Here is a 19,679-nt window from a genome sequence, read left to right on the forward strand (position 1 = left end):
AAGGCGTGGCAGCCTTTCCTTTACTTACTTTAACAACCTTCCATGAGCCAGGCTGAATGAATAAAGCCTTCATACCCACCACCGCCTTGATTTATTTTTTATTCAGCTATTTACTTATTTATGTGATTTATATTTAAATTTCCTGTCTTATTCATTTATTTTTACTGTTATTATTGATCTTACTATCCCTGGTGCAGATTTTAATTTATTTTATTAGTTTTATTAGTTATTTATGTTTTACTTTCACCTGCAAAATGCAGTGAGCATCAGCATCAATGAAAGGAACTGAGGTGTACAGTTCTTGATTCCCTGCCCTACTCTCAAGGTCTCGTTTTTGATTCCCCTCACAATTATGTTACAACTGTTAGTATATACAACCAAGTGCAGCACCGTGAATGTCTCTGAGGAGAAACGGTTCAAAAGTTCATCCTGTTTGAGCGATTATTGTGTCTCCATGACGACAGGTTTACCTCGACTTTAAAGTGTGACCATTTAGAACAACTTTAAACTCTTTTGTCTTCAGGCGGGTTCTTACAAACAGGAAGAAGACAAACTGATTACACACACAACTGGCACTCACAACCGCTAATATGTAAGACCATTAAAACCATTAAAAACAGCCTCAGACCAAAGGTGATTGATGATAAGCTGTGGTCAGATCACTTCAGGCCTATAAACAATGGGCCTCATTCACCAACTGTTATTAAAAAGAAGTTTCTTCTTAAATCCCTCTTATGCAGTTTCCACAAAGATTCTGACAGTCATTAATCTTTTCTTATTTGGGATTTGTTCTCAGCTTAGAACAGAATCTACAAACACGAAAATAATTAAAATTAAAATCATTTTTAATTTTATCACATTCATCTTTTAATCCTACCTTTTTAACACCATTTGCATATTTGATACACGAGTTTCTGAGACCTCTGCAACATCAGTGTGATCAATACTTTCCTATGTGTTCTGCCCTCTGGTGGATCATCAGTGCTCTGCAGGCAGCAACCTGCAACTGAGTGCAAAATCCAACATGGCTGCCTTCACGTTGTGTTTCATATGCATTTTTGTCTTGGAAATCTTTGCTAATTTTGAAAAAGTCACAGTGAGAATAACAGTTATGTTGTTACTTTAGTGAAGGAACCTATAATCACTTTTTATTTTGTACCTTGTTATTTTGAATAATAAGAGAAAAAGAATGTGTATCAAATATGATACAGCAGGTATATGAGATAATTTATTTGTGAATTCTTCAATCATTATTTTAATGAATTTCATGATGCAAACTGCATTATTCCACCACAAAAAGCACTTACTAATAGCTGTTTTTTAATTGATTTACACAAAAAAAATCCTGGGCTATCATCATTAGATAACTGACCAATTCAGTTTACAATGACTGAGTTGTTTTTGCCGACCAAAAAAGGTTCCTGTTATAAAAAGAAAAAGTGAACTGAAATGTGCCAATTTCTCCAAAATCAATGAACAGTACTTGTTATTATTTCTAAAATAAAAATTATTGTGGTCAATAAATTTATCAGATTTTATGATACAAACAGAATGTCATATATATTAATAATATAGAAAGAGATATGAAAGAAAGATGTGAACAATTCTGAGGTTTAAGTACATCTTTGAGAATATGATTTAGACTTTTCTTTGGATCTTTCTTAAACTTACAAAGATATTAGTGAGTGAGGCCCATTAATGGCAGCATGTTTTAATTAGTCATAATTATAATGTTTGAGTCAAACTGTTTAGGACTATTTTTTTCATTAGATCAGGAAATATGATAGTTAGAAGAAGTAAGTCACTGTTGAAATCAGCGTTTGTCAACTTTCTATTACTTAAATATGCGTCACATCCCTGTTGGTTAGTTTCAACTTGTGATCCATGTTCCTCTTTGTTCTTGCAGTTTGTCTTTGTCTGCCAAATGTTCTTATGATTTCTGAGACCTTTTTCCCACCAGCACTTAAAGTACTTGGCAGTTTTTGGGGTTTTTTTCCTGGCTGCTGCTCTTGCAGTTTGGGTTCATGTGATTTGCCCCGTGTGCAGCTCTGTCGCCTCATGCTGCCTAAATAATTCACATCAAACTGCTGATTGTCCAAACTATTCTGTTGCCAGTCACAGTCATGCTGTGTGACACACCTTTGTTACAACTTTGTAATCATGATTAACTTCAGTTTGTCCCTTTACGTCCATACATAACGTTGTCTGCTTCTTGTAGACAAATAATGTCACATAATTGACAATATATTTAAACCTTAAAACTTTACTTTTATGGTAATATGGGACTCTAATTCTAGATTTTTCTTTCTCTTCCATATAATAGAGTATTATTAACAGAGATAGGGTCTACTGTGTTGTTAATAATGAACAGTGATCTAAAGCCCATGGTTCAAAGAACATAAGTCTTAATTTATTCAAAGTGTGTCTAAATCCACCTTTGCCATCAGGGCGGGATGCACACAATGGGATACACCTCATCAGCTGTGCATAGGTTGCTTGATTAATTCATGGGTGTGTTTTGGGCGTGACATACGATAAACCAGTCATGAAGTCAGCTCATCAGCTTTAACAAGCAGATGCACCCGGAGTGCAAGTGTCTGCAGCATGATGGCAGAATGATGAGAAGTGAAGAGAAAAGCTGTTCAAGTGACAGAACGATTCTCCTCATACACAAGGGTTCTCCAACCAGCATCAGGCTCTGACAGAAGTACACAGACCTTTTTCTCTCCTGGTCTGGTGGTCTGGTGGTCACATGTAACATCTTGTTCATTTTGTATGTTGCAGATCAAAAATGTGACTGATCTGTTTATGACAATCTGACAGCTGTGATCTCATCCTGTGCACACTTTGCACGTCTATTGAGATTTACTATGCTTTATAATTCCAGTAATAATTCCTTATTCCTTATAAGTGAGAATAATTTTATACACACACACACACACACACACACACACAGTTCATTTTATTTCAATATTTACACTTTAATGGCTGATAGAAAGTCAGATTTTCCATCTGACGGACTTCTACGTTGACTTCTACCTTAAATAAAAAATGTAATCACAAAGAGGTCTAAGATTTAATCACTAAGAGTTTGATCTAATTGAAGAGTAAAAATCAAAACCCTCTCAAAATTTTCTCTGTTCTCATGAACGACTGTAATACAAATTACATTCACAGCTGTTGTCCTGTAAAATGTGTGTCATTATAAGTGTGATGATGTAGATGCAGCTGAACAGAGTTATTAAAAATGCTGCTGGAGGGTTTCTGAAAACATTTTAGAGACGTTTATGGTGCTGAATGAGCCAAAACACAGGACGTGATACTGCATATCACTGCATGGTACCACAGATGTGTCATTAATCCAGCTGTGTTTAGTGTCATAAACATGACTCAGTAGTATCTGAGCGCAGTATTAACTTTATACCACAGCAGGCTAATGAAACATGTGACACCGCTGTCATGAAATCTGCACCGCCATGTGATACACAGTGTAAATCCTGACTGAGTCATCACTTCACTTTCTGTATTTTTAATACGCTTTATTCATACACAGTAGTAAGAACAACTATTATCATAACAGCAGGAATATATTGTAGTTCTGTGCATGTTTTAATGTATTTGGAAATTGACCCTCTTTACTGTGTTATAACTGACAAAACAAACTGATTTTCTCAACAAATATAAATAAATTACAGAGCCTATAGCTTTTGTGAGATATGTTTCTGATAAAGTATATAATAAGAAAAAATGTATAAAGATGTTATTTCAAACATTTAAATCTACAGTTTTGGATACTAAAACCTACAAATATCTGTATCTGGTTATGTTAAAAAATTTCCTTAACTTGAAATTGTTTTTTTTATTTTATTTTATTTATCATTTCCATTTGATGATACATGAGGAAATAGATACTCCTGTCATGTCTGTGCATTTAAGGGATAGTTCAGATTTTTTGAAGTGGGGTTGTATGAGGTAATTAGCTAAGCAATGTACTGCTGTGGACAGGGTTTGCAGCAAAATGTATTTTAGCCACCTAAAAAACACTGTCAGACAGCCTTTTCTGATGGGAAACTGCTGCTTTTTAACCTAAGTATCACTCTCTCTCGCTCAACCAGACTCCACTGACAATATCAACAATTTTACCTCACTGATCACAGGTGCTGCTCATCTAACGCTGCCTCGATCTCTTAGTTTGTTTGTGTTATTGTGTAACTTTGATGAATCCAAACTACATTTTTGAAACACTGAAGTTGCACAATAACACAAACAAACCAACAGATAGAGGCAGCAATAGACCTGATTTGGCGTGAACGATATTTGGCTTACAACTGTGTGTCTTCAGTGAAAATATTCTCAACGTAGCATACAGTTAAGCTGATAGTGATGTTTTTAGGTGTCTAAAATTAATTTTGCTGCTGACTCTGTCCACAGCAGTAAATTGCTTAGCTTCCTGCACCGGTACTCCTGCTGTTTCTCCAAACTTGGGACGTGTTGACTGCCTGTAACAAGATACAAAGAGTTGATCAGAGAGCGAGTACATATATACTGTATACATTTGGTCGGACATGATTTGTCCTAATTCTAAAGAATGGGTGTCTAATCATTTATTAAATTAAAAATGACTTATTCTCTGTTTGCGAATCTGTTTATTAACCCCATATTTTGAATTCTGAACTGTTCAGACAAACAAACACTGACTCTCTCATGTGAACCTGACATTTAAATGGACAGGAAGTTACAGATTGTGTTTCGAAATACTACTGTGAATTTGAGGCAAAATGAGAACTGAGTTCGTCATCCTCACTTCAGTCAAACCACAGCTGCTCCAGAGGGATGATTCCCAAAATGCAGACTTCATAAAGCAGGTCAGGAAACAGTGGAAGTGACACACATTTGCTTAAAGGATAAATGTTTGCTGCTCTTGCATTTTGCATCATGTTTTGGCATTGTTCTATTTCTATTTTTTATTTTATAATAAAATGTACTTGCAGCACTTTCTTCAAGCAGTCGTGCTCTCAGACTTCAGACATGTTTAATTTCCAAATATACGTAAATCTATATAGATGTTTATTGTCAGGATATACTGTAAATATGTTAGAAAGGAAGACAGATCCTGTCATTGTGATATTTCATAGCTCAGAGTTTTTTTGTGACTGTACACTCAGGGAGAATCCTGATGTTGCTCTCTGATTTGTGGGCTGAGGTAGCCACTCGCTGTTCAGTTCTCGTCATTACAAGGCAGCAAAAATCCCAAAGTAGTTTTATTTATTGACTGGTGTGATTACAACAACATGTCCAAGACAACAGCGACCTCACTGCACCATATTTATGTGATAACTATAATTACTTTCCAGATTCAAGTTAATGATATAAAATATAATCAACATATTAATTATGATATTACTATATCAAAAGGGCTTTATTCATCATCTGGGGAGCTGCTTAGCATATAAAATATGTGTAAATAAATTAAAATTATCCCTCTCTTTACTAGCTGCAACATTAAATTGATGTACATGTTAATGCATCAATAATTATAATCCAATGATATAATCTACATTAAATGAGACATTCTGCATAAAGAGAACTTGGTATTCAAAAATTACTGAGTCATGTTTAGGAGTGAGAGATGATACAGCTGGTTGGCAGCCACATCTGCGGTATCATGCAGTGACAAGTAGTATCACATCCTGTTTTGCTCATTCAGCACCAGCAGTCCATAGACTACCCAACAGTATGTAAATCAGTTAAAGTTAGCACCAGAAACAGCAGAAAAATGCAACATTTACATTAAGGCAGCGGTAAAAACATGATATTTAATAGTGAAACACTGACAGCCACCATTTTACTGCACAAGGAATATTTCTTCCACCACTGGAAATTGGTCACAGCTTGAGTATCCATGGTTACGTGTCTCATCCTGAAAATCCATGATCCAGAAAGAGAAGCTCTGTAAACACTGAATGTTTTGGGCATTGCCCAATTGTGAAGAATTTTTGACAAAAGGTTTGTGCTTTTATTTCTGAAAATGTTGATGAAAGTCTCATCTTACTTCAGAAGTAAGTATCAGGTCTATTTGTATTTGCTCTCCTGGAAAACAGATAATACTAGAAAAGATTATATTAATATTATTATGGCAAAAACGTTATATAGACACATACTCAGGGGTTAAACAATATTTATTAATTTACTTACTTATTAGGCTAAATGTTACCTTTAAAAGTAAAAGTGATTTATTTATTTTATTTTTTTATTTTTCAATTTAATATAAGGTAATCACAATGCATAAATATATAATGGAATTTACCTATTTAAATGACAATACACTGGAATACTGAAAAGAGAAAATAAATTGTTGTCATTTATTTATTTATTTATTAGGCTATCTGATGCCTTTGTACATCGTATATGCTTGAAAGAAAATGAAAGAAAAATTATTTATTTCTATTCGCAACAGCATGAATATATAATGTATTACAATACATAATATAATTTGTAAAATAAAATTATAATATAAAAAATCTAAAAATAAATTAAAAAATAATGAAATATATGCTGGAATTCAGCTATTTAAATGATAATTGCACGTAAAAAAAAACATAAGATGAAAATAGTGAAAAGAAAGAAAAAAGAAAGAATGACCGGAAGTTACGTACGTCCTGAACAGATTCAAAATCACGTGACGGTGACTCCACTCCTGTCAGCTGATAAAAGTCGGTGGTTTAACGACAACAAGTCGAAGTGCTCAGTCATTGTTGTGTCCATGAAAACAGTGCGACTGTTACAATGAGGAGCTCGTTATTCCTGTTAGCTGTGGCGGCGTTAGCCCTGAGCAGCGACGCTCTGGTTCGGTAAGAAAACATTTTAATTAAAAAATATGTTTTTGTGCAGCATGAACACTAATGTGAACTAATGCTAAAGCTAGCACGTAACTCACACAATGTTAACTCGGTTACATCACACTTAACAGGAGAAACGGTCTGGTTAAACATTTAACACCTAAAATATCTGCATTGGACGGTGTTTGCTAACAGCTAGCTGGCTACATTCAGAGAGCTAACGTTAGCTAATCTTTATGTCCACCAGTAGTATCCGTTTGTTTCTTTGTGTTAGTTGAGGACAGCTGAGTTGGTCTTGTGACCTCTACGTTCTGGGTGCTGCAGGCTGATAATAGAGGTGTGTCCATCATGCTGATGTTTATTCCAAATTTGAGTTTCATTAAAAGCTTTGCAACAGGTCAAACTGCTGAGACTTGAGTCCTGACAGGAAGAGAAGAAGAACTAAATGTACTAAGACAATCAGTTTGGGGAAAGTTGAGAGCACAATATGTCCAGAATGACCAATTTAAAGCCTTTGATTTGTTGTGCAGAGTCCAAATTTTAGTGGGTGATAGTTAAAGAAAATAAAGGGCGAGGCTTGTTCACACCTTTTAACTGTGAATGTAAAGTCAACTGTTGGTCTCCTGCAGCTGTCACAGAGCCAGACACACCTTATAGACTTGAATTTTGTTTGGCACAACATGTACCCATTGCTACAATTTGACTGCTGTAATTTATTATACCCAACTGTTTATTCCTCATTAAGTCCAATTCCCATCAAGTCTCTCGGGTCAGCTAAACCATTGTCTATTTAAGAGCGGATTAAAGTTAAGACTGACTGTGCATGTGCAGTTTTTGCCTGTGAACTTTGGAAAAGGTTAACAAAGGCTTTCAAGGCTAAATTTTATTCTTTAGTGTTTCTAAACTTCTGTGATATTTGTGTTTGGTTACATTTTGTTGCTAAATGCTTTTATTGTGAAGCACTGAAAAATGCAATATTTCAATTTCTAATTATTTCTGTTTGGTAGGATAGCAATTTTAATCCTTTTAAGCACTGATAACATGTAACATGCACTTTTCTTTTATAAAAGGCAAAAATACTTGGATTCATTGATATTTAAATGATTCAGTCTTCTTCAATGACTGTGCACATATCGTGGAACATGCTAAAAATATAAATGAATCTTCTACTCAGTCTGTGGTTACCTACCATATACTTCCTGTTTCTCAAAGCCACAGAATAGCAGTATAGCAGCAGGATGGTCTAGTATTTAGAGAGCTATTTCAGTGACATGTTTGGGTCCTGTAAAGGTTTGTTAGTTCATTCATAAACATTAAATGTTTGTAGGCACTAAAGCTAAAAAGTAAATGTGACATTTTTCAACCTGGACACTAGTTTTTGTGTTGAAGTGACTAATGGGGACAACAATTTTTGAAACTGGTCCAGTATTGAATGAGATCACTGCAGCCATTAGCCCTGAAACAGGCTGCAGTGCAAAGTATGCCCATTAAAAGTGCTTGTTGTTGCAACTGACAGGCTCAAATTGTTATTCTAAGTGTCTGACAACATCATGGAAAGGATTCTTACAGAGAAGGACCTTTTCATTAAAGAGTCAGATCTTTTTTGTTTAACCAGAAATGGTAATCAGTCACCATAAAAACTCACCAAAATCATCTTGGTTTGTCTTTCTCGTTTTGGTGCGTTTTATTTTGTTTGAATGAAGTGGATTTTTTCTATAATAAAGTTACTCGTTCTGTAAATGTAGTCAGGTGGCTTTGGCGACCGCAATTAATTAATCTCTGCCTGGTTAAATAAAAAGGATATTCCGCTCAATACTTCACCAGTTTTTCCAAAATTGTGGTCCCCATCAGTCACTTTGACACTAAAACATGGAAAAAGAGGATACAGGCTGAAGAATACTCAAGTTACTTTTCATATCATCAGCTAAAAATACTTCCAGTGTTACTGGAAGTACTTTAAAAAGGTTTACTCTTAGTTTCATATTTCATGTCTTCACTGGAAAATGGTCATGAGGCCTAATGCAACTAGATGACTCTTCATGAACTCATTTGAATTGTCTGTTAGATGTAGTCCTTCCAGCAGTTCATGGTGTACACATAGCTTAAATTAGAGCAGTCTAATACAACAGAACAACAGTAAAGTTCAGTTTGTGTTGATTCCTCTGTGTGACCATTCAGGAGGCTGTAGTTTGAGTTGCTGTTGAACTGCGCTGAATTAGAGAGAGGAGTTCCTGTTATCCAGGCCCCCCCTCATCGATAAAAATGGGTGTGTTTTGGTTGCAGGCATTGCTGCATTTTGCAGAGCACTTACAATATTTTGCAACACTCTGAAGGATCACGCTGCTGTGCAGATAAGGAGGAAGTATGTAGGTCAAATCTTATCTGCGAGGCCACCAGTTGTTTTATTGTATAAAGAAGTCATCAAACTTTATCTCAATTACCTTTGTACTTAATAATGATATGATATTATGTGGTTCAAGTCAATAAAAGAAGAATCAAACACGGGTGGCAAACCAGGCTACAAATTAACGCTCTTAAATATTTTTTTCCTGTTTCTTCCCTTTCAGAATCCCCTTAAAGAAATTCCGTTCCATCAGACGTGAGCTGACAGACTCAGGGAAGAAAGCAGAGGAGCTTCTGGCCAGCAAACACTCCCTTAAGTACAACTTTGGCTTCCCCTCCAGCAATGGACCCACTCCAGAAACACTGACAAACTACCTTGACGTAAGCATCACTCTCCAAACCACTGACCTGTGGACCCTTAAGTCCTCACTTTCCCTAATGCACCGTTCAGAAGCTAAAAAGCCAAGCTGGGGCAGAGCCACAACAAAGGTCCTCTTGTGTTGCGGTGGCCTCTGCCTTTTTCTGTAAATCCTCCAGGCTGAATGGAAAATTAGACCATTTAATCCTGTGCAAACACATTTTTCGACAGGCTGATTCATTCAGTTGTTGACTAATATCAGCTCTTAGCTGATGGAACTGCGAGAGTGACAGAAGAGGAACGTTTACCGCATGACCGCTGACTCATTGCTGGCACCTAATCTTTAAGCCTCTTGAGCCTCGTCAGCTGACACAAAGTTTGTTTGTTTGCTTTTGGTTTTCCTGGATATATTAGGCAATCACTTTTTATCCTCAATAATGACACCAGACTAACATTTAAGATTGAAAGAGAGGAGAGAGAGAGAGCATGAAAACATTGGAGTGGTTCAGGTTTTCACGTAGATCAAAGACGTCGTCCTTTAATAGGTTTTCCCTTTCGTGTGTTTTATGGGTCAGTGACTGATGAGGGTTGGCAACATGATCAGTTCAAAAACTGTTTTAATTTGGCAAGAGGTTTTAATTTAGTTTTAGTCTCAGTTGCTTACTGAAAATTTTAGTCATTTGTTTTTGTTTAGGTCAAGTGGAACTGACTTTTTTGTCACTTTTATATTATTCCATTCTTTCAAAACTGTTTATTCTTTAATCTTCAGGAAATGTCTTTCATAAATTGGACAGTGTGGATCATAAAGACCCCCTCAAGTGAAAGTCATGTTTTTAACCTCCTTAACATGTTCATGTGGTGTTTTTCATAATTATTAAATTAATTGACCCTTCGCTAAGCACCGCCCTCCTTAGTTACTGTTACAAGATGTGTAGCTGTCAGATGTGAGCTAATGCTAACTGGACTTGAGTCAGCTGTGAAGTCTCCAGCTGCAGGCAAGCTGTAGAGCTATATGTAAGCCTTTCTAAACAAGGTATTTTAACTTATTTTGAAAAGAAAACATATCGGACACAATTTATTACTTGTTGAAGAGCATTTTATATTGTTCAAAAGATGACTGGAGGTTGACTTTAAATCAGCAAATTACCTCTCGCTGTTCATCTATCATCAGCTAGTATTACAGCCCACCCCAGTAATGGGGTAGATTGTAACCCTGTAAGTCATTCCTGTGTTGTTATTGGTTTTCAGACACTGATCATGATTATTATAAAATAGACTTTTTATCTTACTGAGATGCTCTGCTAAATTCTGTCATGTTTCACTCAGTTAAACTTTTAATAAATCAGCAATGAAAATGTAAAAACTGCGTTTTCAAGGTAGACGAGCATTATCTGGGAAACATCACGTTTATTCACTGTACATGGAGCTGAAAGTAATACTGAATTATGTTAAACCATTGCCAAATGAGTTAGTGTCTGTTTATGAGTTATAAGAAATCATATTTTATCTATAAGGAGGAGGTGTTTTACTGTTCAGCTCAGCATCATTAAATTTAACAACAGAGCACAGCATTGTTTGAGCTACACTAACATTCCTGTGAAATCTAAAAGTGACTCGACATACGTCTTATCAAATCAGTCAGCATGATCAATCAATCAACAGTATAACTGATACCTTGACCGACACTGCAGATGGTGTGTTTTCAGGTGTCGTTGTGCACATCTTCAATTCACAACGGGCTTCATATTAATAGGAAACTATACTATATACAATATTATAATATTTGAAAAGATATTAGTGAATGTTGCCTCTTTTATTATATGCTGAATCAATGTTTAAAATGTGCAGTAAAAAATAGACATTTTGAGAACAGCTGCTGCACATCATCCACATCATCAGGGACACACAACATGAAACATTGCTGTCAATTTTAATTTTTATTTTAGCAGCACAAACGGTGGTGTATTGGGTTGGAGGCAATAATCTCAAAGACTGATGCCTCAGAGCACAAATAAAAGCATCAGAAAAAACATCTGCAAAAAAAACTCAAAGTGACCACCAGTCACAGATTAAATCAGAAAACACAATCAGCTTTCAAAACTTGCTGAGAAGAAGGAAGTACTTTGATGTCTGCATGAGTTGACAAAACTGTCGGAGCATAAAGGTTTCGACCCAAGTGGTTTTCAGTCACATGAAGCAGAAGTCTGTGGAGTAATCATTTCTTGTGTCACATTGTAATTTTGAAACAAGTGATTCATTGACTCAGTGACTCCGTAACTATTTGACCTGCGCCCTAATAACACATGCTGACACCGACAGCTGTGAGGCCTCATCAGCAGTGAGAACAGAAGAGACACGACGTTGTTGTTGTTGTTGTTGTTGTTGTTGTTGTTGTTGTTGTTGTTTTAATCATTCGGTTTCTCTGCTGTTGGTAGTTTACTGGTTTGAGGGATTATTCTAATCTCTTTTCCTGAAAACATGAGGTCACCTTCAAGATTAGCTATTTACTGGAGGGGTTTTAAAGATCAGAGTCCTGCCGAGAGATCAGTAAATCTCCTCAACCTTTCATTTCACTGATGGCTGTTATTGATCATAAACTTTTCCTTTCCTTCATTGATCAGGCCCAGTATTATGGTGAGATCGGCCTGGGGACGCCCCCTCAGACCTTCACTGTGGTGTTTGACACCGGCTCCTCCAACCTGTGGGTGCCCTCCGTTCACTGCTCCCTCTTAGACATCGCTTGCTGTAAGTCCTGCTCTACTTATCACAAATGCAACACTGCGTGTCAGCTGTTAAATACAACCCTGATTCCAAAAAAGTTGGGACATCGTGTTAGATGTAAATAAAGAGAGATTGCAAGGGTTTGCAAATCCTTTTTCAGTGTTCAGACTGATTAATTTTACTGTTTTTTTTGTAAATATTCACTCATTCTGAGTTTGATGTTTGCAACACATTCCACAAAAGTTGAGACAGGAGCATTTTTTTTAACCACTGTGATACTTCAGCTTTTCTTTTAACAAGACTCAGTAAGCATCTGGGAACTGAGGGCACTAACTGAAAGTCTTTTGTTGCTCCTGTCCCAACTTTTTTTTTGGAAGATGTTGCAGGCATCAAATTCAGAATGAGTGCATATTTACAGAAAACAAAGTTTATCAGTTGGAACATTAAAAATCTTGTACGTGTACTGTATTCAATTGAATATAGGCTAACGAGTATTTGCAAATCATTGCATTCTGTTTTTTTGTTTTACACAATGTCCAAACTTTTTTTGAACTTTGGATTGTAACCTTTTTTTTAGTGCAGTCCAGTTAAAATACTGATGCATTAGTAAATGTAACATCTTTCCATTCTTTTCCATTTTTCACAGTGCTTCACCACAAATATAATTCTGGCAAGTCCAGCACATACGTGAAGAATGGCACTGCCTTCGCCATCCAGTATGGAAGTGGCAGTTTGTCAGGCTACCTCAGTCAGGACACATGCACAGTAGGTTTATCTCACACATTAGCGTCACATTAGACTGTACTTTCAGTGAAATTCTCTGACTTGTTTGTTTGCATCATGGTTTTTCTAGATTGGAGACTTATCCGTGGAAAAACAGCTTTTCGGAGAAGCCATCAAGCAGCCCGGTGTGACCTTCATCGCAGCCAAGTTTGACGGGATCCTCGGCATGGCCTACCCACGCATCTCTGTGGACGGGGTGGCGCCGGTCTTTGACAACATCATGAACCAGAAGAAGGTGGAGAAGAACGTCTTCTCCTTCTACCTGAACAGGTGGGGAAACAAACAAGCAGGCAGTCGGCAGAAAAATGCTAATAAACCCACAAACACACCACCTGCTCAGCACCAAACAACAGACAAAGTAGAGCAGATAATGATGGAGAGAAAAATGGGCTTTTGTTCATCAGATGGACAGAAACACAACTCCAAATGAAAGCTAATGTTGCTTTATGTCTGCTGGATATTAAATAGGTTAACAGTTTGCTGTTTTTTTTCACTGGCTGTAGCACATTATTGGATTTTAGATCTTGAGTCTGTAGTACCTTCTGTTTATTACAATCATCTTTTATCCTCTGCTGCTCTTCAGTCTCACGCCGTATTAAAACCTGTTCTCCTGTTGTTGATAAATATGGTTCACGTACAGCCCTTTTCCACTGCAGTAACTTAGCAACCTGTAACCTGGGACTTCCCTCATGGAAACTTTAACCTCGTGAGATTTTGCTCGCAGGTTCCTTCTTGTGTTTCTGCTGTACGTAACAAACGGTGACCGAGACAATAGGGACGCCGCAGAGAGGATATTTTACAAGAAAATATTTGTTGATGATGCTCAATATTCATAAAGTTAGAGCTCGTGCTTTAGAACGCTCGATCTTCCCTTTACTTTGAACAAAAGAAATGCCGAGAAGGTTGATGAACCTGCAACACCGACAAGTTGTAAAGTAATGTTAGCTCCTTGTCAAGTCCAGCTTGGTTTAGCCAAATTAACACCAGCATGATAATCTATTGAACAACAGAATGCTCACTTCAGTACCTGCGTGCAGCCTGTGACTGTTTGATGGGGCTGCTGCTCTGTGTAACTGCCCTTCACTGATTAATTGACCAGTTCAAAACAAATTAATTGATATTTAATTAATAGTCTAGAAATTGTGGTAATTGCATCTCATTTGTGTAATAAGGAAATTCAAAAAGACAAGGAACTTAAATATTTGATTGACTGCTGTTATTGATAATTCAAACTTAAATGTCACCGATTTAAAAAGTAACTGAGTAGTTTTTGAGAAGAATACTTTGTACTTTTACTTAAGTAGTGTTCTAACACCAGTACTTGTAGTTGAGTAATATTTTAGTATTGTAACAGTACTTGTACTTGAGTATAGATATTCAGTACTCTTTCCACCACTGCTGATGACACACTAGATGGTGGGGGGCAAGTAATGTAATCGGTGTCCAAACGTTGTGTAACACAGAATATTGTAACAAGCCTATTTGATGAAGTTGTTGTCCCTGCTGGCCTGTACAAGCCAGTTCTTTGTTTTGTACGGTCACTTAATATTTTTTCTGTTTGCTTTACTGTGTGCATTTAATTTTTTGTAATCTAGTTTCACTTAATTTTTTTCTGCACTCTCCCCAAATGGAAATGAGATCCTGAACCAACAAGTTGATAAAGATGCGGAAGTTAAACGGCGGTTCCTGTTGATGTAGACACCCTTGTTGTGATCTGACAACATATTTGCTTAACTAATCACGATCAGCTGCAGCACAAACCGACCCTGACATTTCCTGGAATGAAAAACAAAACCTGTGGCAACAAGTTATGTTTCTGCAGTGGAAACAGACAAATATGGAATTTAAACGCTGGTTTTACTCTCTGCATGCTGCTGTAAAAGCCAGAAACAGAAAAAGACTGGCCTGGTAAAAGTGACCACAGTTAATGTTTGTCAATCTGGGTTAATTTCCTCAAATGTTGCTGCCATCATATTGAGAAACTTTAATCCTGCGAACACAGGCAGCTGTCAGCGGTTAATGGTAACGGTGTCTGTGCAGGGCTGCTGATAACAGCAGTGTGAACTCATCACATGCAGGTGGATCATTCTCATAAACATTTAGGTAAAAGTTTCCTTCTTTGAATTTAGTGTTTGAATATCCTTGTTTATGTTTGATTAGTCTGTGTTCAAGAAAATCCCTCATACAGTAAAACAAAGATTTTTGTATGGAGAACTGTCATACATGTAGGGCATTAGATTTTGGATTTAAAGCTGCACTGTCTCAGTTTTACAGGCTGCAGTCCTTCTGTATGGTTCAGACTCAAGTTAACTTAATCCCCAACAGCAGGCAGGTGTTAATAAAACCACTGCACACTACCTGCTCAACACCAAACAACAGACAGACACCTTTAGCAGCTACCTGGTCAGAGTAGGAGCTGAAGAACCAAATATTTTTATCATATGATGGTGGAGTGAATATTAGTCTTGCATTCATCAGATAGTAAAACAGCTGAAATGAGTGATAATGTTGCTTCATGTCTGCTGGACCGTTGCTCAACTCTGGAAATGTCTTGATCTTGCCAGGAACCCGGACACTCAGCCTGGTGGTGAGCTGCTGCTGGGAGGAACCGACCCCAAATACTACACCGGTGACTTCAACTACGTCAACATCACCCGCCAGGCCTACTGGCAGATCCACATGGACGGGTGAGCGCTCACGACCCACCAAGCTGATCCACTATAACCTGTAAAACTGTGAAAACTCTGGACGAGTGTTAAAGAAACTGTTAAGTTATTGAGATGGTTTCTTCCATTCTATGACAACATTAACATTGTAGACGATGACAAAAAAAACAAATCTGTCATTCAAGGCAGACATTTAGTCTCCATCTTCTCAAATTGAGAATTTTCTGCTTTTATTTTTTTATATATATTTATAGTTTGAATATATTTTGAGTTTAGACTGTAGGTTGGACAAAATAAGCAATTTGGAGATGTTCATTATATGTTACTTGAAAAATAATAGATAAGAAAATAATGAAATGAATTGTTAGTTTCAGCCTTAATTGCATGCCTTCTTTATTGCATATTTTTTAAACTATGTTGACACAATAACCTGCCCCTGCAGGATTTCACTGGCTTTTTTTTTGGTGGGGGATTGTTGCAGCTTAAAATGCCTGATTTCTCAGCAGCATTTCTAAAAAATAGTAATGCATGTTGCATTTTTTTAGGCATCTTTTGCAATGAAATTGCAGGACCAAGAGGAAATTGCAATAAAAAGTTGATTTCTTTTGTATAATTCATTTAGGCAGCTTGTTTCAGTGAGAATAAACCTGCACTTTGCTCTGGGTGTTCTCAATAACCTCACTGTAAAAGCTCAGGATTACAACAATTCTAACAAAATCTGCTGTATCTGTACAAGAAGTCGTCCACCTGGGGGGTGTACCTCCAAAGACGCAAAATCTTTTTGGAGCTCAAAGTCAAAACAGCACAAAATAATTTTAAAGTCCACAGGGTGTTTATAAATGGCAATAACAGTGACAAACCTTGGGTTCTTTTCAGTGCACTTGACAAAATAAAACTCATTTCATTGAGACGTGTGTGTGGAGGACTGCTATGGTTGGTGGAACTCGCAGGAAGCTACGATGATTGGTCAAAGTTGCAGACAAAGTTGCACAGTCATGCAGAATTCACGGTGATTGATATAATTTGAATGATTTGCTGCGATCACAGCCTCCTGGAGGGACTTAATAAGACTGTGATGCTGTGATTGTACATTGAATACTGAAACTTGTGTCTGTGTGTAACAGGATGTCGGTGGGCAGCCAGCTGAGTCTGTGTAAGGGCGGCTGTGAGGCCATCGTGGACACCGGGACGTCTCTGATCACCGGTCCCTCAGCTGAGGTCAGGTCTCTGCAGAAGGCCATCGGAGCCACTCCACTCATCCAGGGAGAGGTGAGAGAAACACCATCTGCTGCTGTTCTTTTAAAGGATGAATTTATTGATAATCAGTGTTTTACTTAATGTCATCAAATGTCATGAAAAGACGAAACCAGCCATGTTTGAGTAACATTTGCTGAAAACTGTGGTGGCCAGCTGTTTAGGAGATTACAGAGTGTTTTTAATTGATTAGATTTAATTAGAAATCAAACTACATATTCATTTCTTTGAAGATTTCTATCTTCAGTAGCAAGCAGTGATCTTGGAGCTGAGAGCTACAGATGGAGTAGATGAGTCAAAATATTGAGCAACACTTGTTGGTTTAGCGATTTCACGGGGTCTGACAGGAAGAAAGATCTAGAATAACAGCAGCATCTTTTTCATTTTGATAAGAGAAAAACTCCCCAAGCAACACGAAACTCTATGTTTAATAGCATTACATAGTACTAGTATTTTACTTCATTAAAAAACATCTTCACATCAATCATCTTGACATCACCTTTGGCCATTTAAATGAATCGAGAAGATAATTATCTGATTAACTTCTGAAAATATGTTAGTTGCAGTCCAGTAAAGTAAAATAGCTTTTGTTATTGTTGTGTTACAATAATAATTGATACATTCACAGGTTAACTGCCTTTACTCACTTTACTCGCTGTCAACAGGTTTTACTGAACATTTACTTTATTTTTCACATGTGCAGGTTCATACAAAGTCTTAACAATTTGGAAAATGCTTAACTGTTGTGTTTCAAGGTTAGGAATATGCTTGAATTTGAATTTACTCAGAATGCTTGATTTTTCAATGTAATCTGGCATTACTCTACACAATCACTCATATTAACCAAAAATATTTGAAATTAAACGACCCGATCATCGTGTTTCATAGCTAGAGAAGCTCTCTGTTGATCCCTTCCTCTGGAAATTAGTGTGCATTAATAATTATACAATCAAAGCTAACATGAAGAGCTGGTAAAATAAATATAGTAGTATACATTAATTACTGTGGGTATAAATAATGCTGAGAACTTTCTCTTTTTGCAGTTTTATTTATAGTAACCATAAAGATGTGATGACAAAGGCTTCAGGAAGGGAAATCTTTGGTTTAGGTACCTTGAAAGTGCTTGAAATTTACTTATTTTTGAAAAGTTGTACGACCGATCCTGTGTCCATATACCAGTGTTGAATCAAATTCAAAATAAATGCTTTTATTTTCACGTCCAGTCAGTTTGCAGATAAAATGGTGAACTGTGTGTTAAAGTGAATCGGTGTTTGTGTGTTTCAGTACATGGTGAGCTGCGACAAGATCCCATCACTGCCTGTCATCACCTTCACCGTGGGCGGTCAGTCCTACTCTCTGACCGGAGAGCAGTACGTCCTCAAGGTGAGATGTTGTTTACCGTCCAGCGGGAGGCGACAGAGTCAGCTGCCGCACTAACAATACAACACTGTGACTGAGTGTTACGTCATTAAAAACCAAACAAGTGCAGCTTTGTTTTCACTTGGCACGACCAGAGGGAGGCTGGTTTGTTGTCTGAGCAGTGATCTCACACACACACACACACACACACACACACACAGATTCATGTTTGCATTGTTACATTCTCAGATTTATTTTCTAACATTCTGTCTGTTTCTCCTTCCTGTCATGCAGGAAAGTCAGGCTGGAAAGACCATTTGTCTGAGCGGCTTCATGGGTCTGGATATCCCCGCCCCCGCCGGGCCCCTGTGGATTCTGGGAGATGTATTCATTGGCCAGTACTACACCGTGTTTGATCGAGACAACAACAGGGTGGGATTCGCCAAGTCCAAATAAGCACATCCTGCATTACAGTGCAAAGCTAAAAATCCAAGTTTGTGCTGCACACATTTTCTGTTGCTTTGCAATCAGACAGTATTTAGCAATAGATGTTGTGTAGAGCCTAAATGCACTGATCTGAATTTGTACGATTTCCGCGTGTGAGACAGACAGGAGATTTGATTGGTTGTGTTACGAGTGGATGTGATCAGGGATTAGTTGGTTGTGTTGGTACTGCCCTTTTTAAAAGACATCCAAGTGATCTTTTTTTTTTTAAATCAGGGATTGGTTTGAAACAGAACACTTTTAATTTGCGTTTTAGGAGGAGGCTGTTCCACTACTACTGAGTTTGAAATGTATTTTAATGTGATTGGCCTGAATAAACCATTTTTAAAAGAATCTACTGTTTTATAGAGCCTTAATGATGAGTAAATACTTGGTTAGTTGAGTGTTTGTGTGCACGTGATGGCTGCCTTGCATATCCTGCGTCTTGGTTGGAGCGTTTGTTGTTTGTGCACATCCTCCCAAATTTACATTGTGTCCATAGGTTTGGGCATCGAGAACCGCTTCCACAAGAATCATTAGGAAATATTAATTTTGATTCTGCTCATCAGTTCCTGAACAAATTTCACTCGCGCTAGTTTCAAATTAAACCGTGTGCTGCAATCTGTCTGTACATGCGAGTTGAATGTGTTCATATCATCCCGTCTCCTAATGCATTTAAATCATGACTCCAGCATTATTCAGTTGTTGCTAAGTTCTTGACTAGCAGGTCAAGTTCAAATTGTGTCACCTCAGTTTTGCAAATGCAATGTTACAAAAAGCTTTACAGGACATGATACTCCTCTGTTGTTAAAGTAAAGTACCTTCAGTAAACGTCAAAATAGAAGAAGCAAGAAAAGAGACTGGCATTGATAA

At 37.2% G+C, this 19,679-nt stretch overlaps 1 protein-coding gene across 1 annotated transcript; it reads left to right on the forward strand.

The window, feature by feature from the left end:
- Window positions 1–6,690: 6,690 nt before the first annotated feature.
- ctsd (cathepsin D) lies at window positions 6,691–19,160 on the forward strand. Its single transcript, XM_084726124.1, has 9 exons — window positions 6,691–6,851; window positions 9,407–9,563; window positions 12,162–12,285; window positions 12,908–13,026; window positions 13,115–13,314; window positions 15,609–15,731; window positions 16,835–16,979; window positions 18,249–18,347; window positions 18,618–19,160. Exons 1-9 carry the CDS (start codon window positions 6,787–6,789, stop codon window positions 18,777–18,779), a joined length of 1,194 nt encoding a protein of 397 aa, XP_084582250.1. The 5' UTR covers window positions 6,691–6,786; the 3' UTR covers window positions 18,780–19,160.
- Window positions 19,161–19,679: the final 519 nt, after the last annotated feature.

Source organism: Lutjanus erythropterus, chromosome 1 (assembly GCF_056507025.1).
Source record: "Lutjanus erythropterus isolate fLutEry1 chromosome 1, fLutEry1.hap2, whole genome shotgun sequence".
NCBI classification, from domain to species: Eukaryota; Metazoa; Chordata; class Actinopteri; order Lutjaniformes; family Lutjanidae; genus Lutjanus; species Lutjanus erythropterus.

Coding starts and splice junctions, on each gene's coding strand:
- ctsd (XM_084726124.1), top strand. CDS start 6,787: ATGAGGAGCTCGTTATTCCTGTTAGCTGTGGCGGCGTTAGCCCTGAGC. Junction 6,852..9,406: donor AGCAGCGACGCTCTGGTTCG/GTAAGAAAACAT, acceptor CTTCCCTTTCAG/AATCCCCTTAAAGAAATTCC. Junction 16,980..18,248: donor CTCCACTCATCCAGGGAGAG/GTGAGAGAAACA, acceptor TGTGTGTTTCAG/TACATGGTGAGCTGCGACAA.